At 34.9% G+C, this 2,746-nt stretch overlaps 1 protein-coding gene across 1 annotated transcript; it reads right to left on the reverse strand.

The window, feature by feature from the left end:
- Window positions 1-215: 215 nt before the first annotated feature.
- HESX1 (HESX homeobox 1) lies at window positions 216-2,746 on the reverse strand. Its single transcript, XM_067544207.1, has 4 exons — window positions 2,554-2,746; window positions 2,133-2,332; window positions 1,688-1,789; window positions 216-530 (listed from the first exon to the last, which is right to left on the reverse strand). The coding sequence occupies exons 1-4, from the start codon at window positions 2,744-2,746 to the stop codon at window positions 432-434; spliced, it is 594 nt and encodes a 197-aa protein (XP_067400308.1). The 3' UTR covers window positions 216-431.

The raw sequence follows: 2,746 nt of genomic DNA on the forward strand, positions 1-2,746 counted from the left end.
AATCAATTACTGATTTCAGAAAAATCAGCAGGAATATCTGAAAAAAAGTAACCACAGAAGACCAGATCCTCAGTTGGTGTAAACTGGTGTAGCTCCATTGTCTTCAAGAAAATTATTCAGATTTACACTAGCTCAGGATCTAGTGCATCATACTTAGTTTGTTAACTGCAAAAATATCTTACACTGTTCTGAAAATATTTATTAAAATATATGGAAAACATTTGTATTTTTTACAAAAAGTGCACCGTTATAATATGAAGCCTGTCATATTTTTACAGTTTATTTTAATGCAAATTATGACAATCTTTCAAAACTAGATGCAAATATCAAAGTACATTACTTTATCATTGCTTAATAATGCAAATTATGAAGTTCCAATAATTCTTCATGTTCTACTGTGGTAGAACAATGGTGAATTAACTGGCTTCTTCCTATTCCAGTAGGTTGGAGGTTAAAGTGTTTTTCACCATTAGAAACTGAGATTCTCGGTGGGATCTTTTCAGCTTTGCACGGCGATTTTGGAACCAGATCTAAAATTGAAATAAAAGGCACAATTCTTAGAAATGGGTTATTTTTCCTTTTAATGCAGCACTCTATGCAGCACAGGTTTGAAGTTCATAAAAAATATCGGTACAGCCATATAGTAAAAATAATTTGTGAAATTTTGATAGTTTGGAAGCTGAGGCAGCTTGGAAGTTTCAAAGCTACAGATGAAGGTATATGGTGAGCTGTAATAATTTTAACAAATAATAATGTAAAACAGAGAAAATTAGACAAAGGACTCATTGTACTTTCTAGCTGCATTCTAGCTGACCAAAGTCAGGACCTGCTCTACTCCCACTGAAATTAATAGCAAACCTTTCATCAACTTCAATAGAACAGAACTGGACCCTCAAGGCTTGATACAGGAAGATGCTGAGCATTTTGAACTCCCAGAGAAGTCAGTGGAAGTTCAGGATGCTCAATAACTCACAGAAATGCTTAAACCCTTGCAGTATAAGTTAGTAACCAACTCCTATAAACGAAAAAGCCTCCTATTGACTTCAATGGAAGTTGGATCAAACCCTTAGTGAACATTAAGAGCCTGATCCAAAGTCCAATGAATTCAATGGGAAGTTTTCATTGACTTTGGGTCAGGCCTTAAAATCCCTATGAACCAAATGAGACAGAGGCTCAAATGTGACTTTAAAACAGTTTTGTCCTGTCTAAATTGGCCAGCCAAACCCTTCTTGAAATGTATTTATGTATTTGCTTACCTGTATGTAATTAGTTTTCAAACATGGTTCCAAATCCATTGTAGAAAACCTGGAATCAGAGGATGAAATCCTGGCCCCACTGAAGTCAATGACAAAATTCCCATTGACTTCAATGGAACCAGGATTTCACTCAGGGTTCTGCAGGGAAAGCTTTGTGACGGGCAAGGAGGATGACACTCAAGTATTACAGAAATGAATGTCATGGCAGTGCCAGAGAGAAGAGGAGATTGAGAAGGAGGGAGAAATTTCACTTCCCCTCTGCAAATTATTGCAAATATAGTACATATCTAATGGTAACTCATCACTAAGGATCATTACAAATAAATGCAACTTTCAGGTGGTTATCTCCATCCATCCACTTACATCATTGCTGAGCAGATATCATGTATTTGACTGAAAAAAAATATATATATATATAAAAATTAAGTTACCTGGATTCTGTCTTCATCTAAATCTAGTTTGAGAGCTAGTTCTTCTCTAACATCAATGCCAGGATAGGAATTCACTCTAAAAACATTTTCCAGCACTTCAATCTGAGGAGAATAAGCAAACAAACCATTAAACAATTTAAAATTTTACACTGTAGGAAAAAGAGAAATTTAGTCAGTTCAAGTAAATAACTTTCCCAACAACTTTTGGGCCAGATTCTAATCTCATTTATACCAGCATAGGTCAAATAAAATTAGTGAAGTTACTCTGGATTAACACCAGCCTTTAACTGCATATTTACATCTCTGCATCTCTTTATGCAGTAAGTATACAATATTTTATCAACTAATCATTACACGCTTCCTACTGTTTAATGCATTTTACTAAACAAATGAACATAGCAAAACATATATTACTTCATTTATAAATAGGTAACTGAATCCCTACCTGGTTTCTAGTGAAAGCAGTTCTTGGTCTCCTACCCCTGTACCAGCTCAGTTCCCTTTTGTAAGTAAGCCTTTCAGTGGCTGAAAAATATTTTTCACATTTCAAAACTCTTTCCTCCAGCATTGGATAACTGTTAACGTGAAATAATGGCCTTTCACAGGAAATGACAGGGGACTGCAGACACTGATTAGTGTCGTCTCCTAAAAACATAAAAATATAGATTTTAAACTCATAGATCTGTAAATTTTGAATGAGACCGTTATATTAAAAAGCAATCATATTACAAAATGAGTGATAATCTAATGTTTTAAGTATACATCTAATTGCACTACAGTGTTAAGAAAGCATGTTCTTGGTAATACATAAAACTTAACATGGGATAAGAAGTTAAGACAATACACAACTGAAGCTGATGACATACCTAAGGTGTTGCATGTATCCATCCACGGTCTGTGAGGTTTCACAGCTGGAATGCCATCTTTTTTCTGTTCTAATCCCAAAATGCTTTCAATGGAAAATGAGCAATGTGTGGTTTTGGTGTCCACAAAACTGGATATTTTCTGAAGATTTTGAGACACTGCTGTATTACCAGCACATAATGATGTACTTGCCAT

This window comes from Emydura macquarii, unplaced genomic scaffold, assembly GCF_026122565.2.
Source record: "Emydura macquarii macquarii isolate MOO-44397 ecotype Brisbane River unplaced genomic scaffold, CSIRO-AGI_Emac_v2 contig_968, whole genome shotgun sequence".
Classification (NCBI taxonomy): Eukaryota; Metazoa; Chordata; order Testudines; family Chelidae; genus Emydura; species Emydura macquarii.

What these genes read in the sequence shown, in the direction of transcription:
- HESX1 (XM_067544207.1), bottom strand. Translation starts at nt 2,746, where the DNA reads ATGGCAAGTACATCATTATGTGCTGGTAATACAGCAGTGTCTCAAAAT. An exon ending in GGATACATGCAACACCTTAG is followed by an intron (nt 2,333 to 2,553) that starts GTATGTCATCAG and finishes TTATGTTTTTAG; the next exon opens with GAGACGACACTAATCAGTGT. An exon ending in TAGATGAAGACAGAATCCAG is followed by an intron (nt 531 to 1,687) that starts GTAACTTAATTT and finishes TTTCAATTTTAG; the next exon opens with ATCTGGTTCCAAAATCGCCG.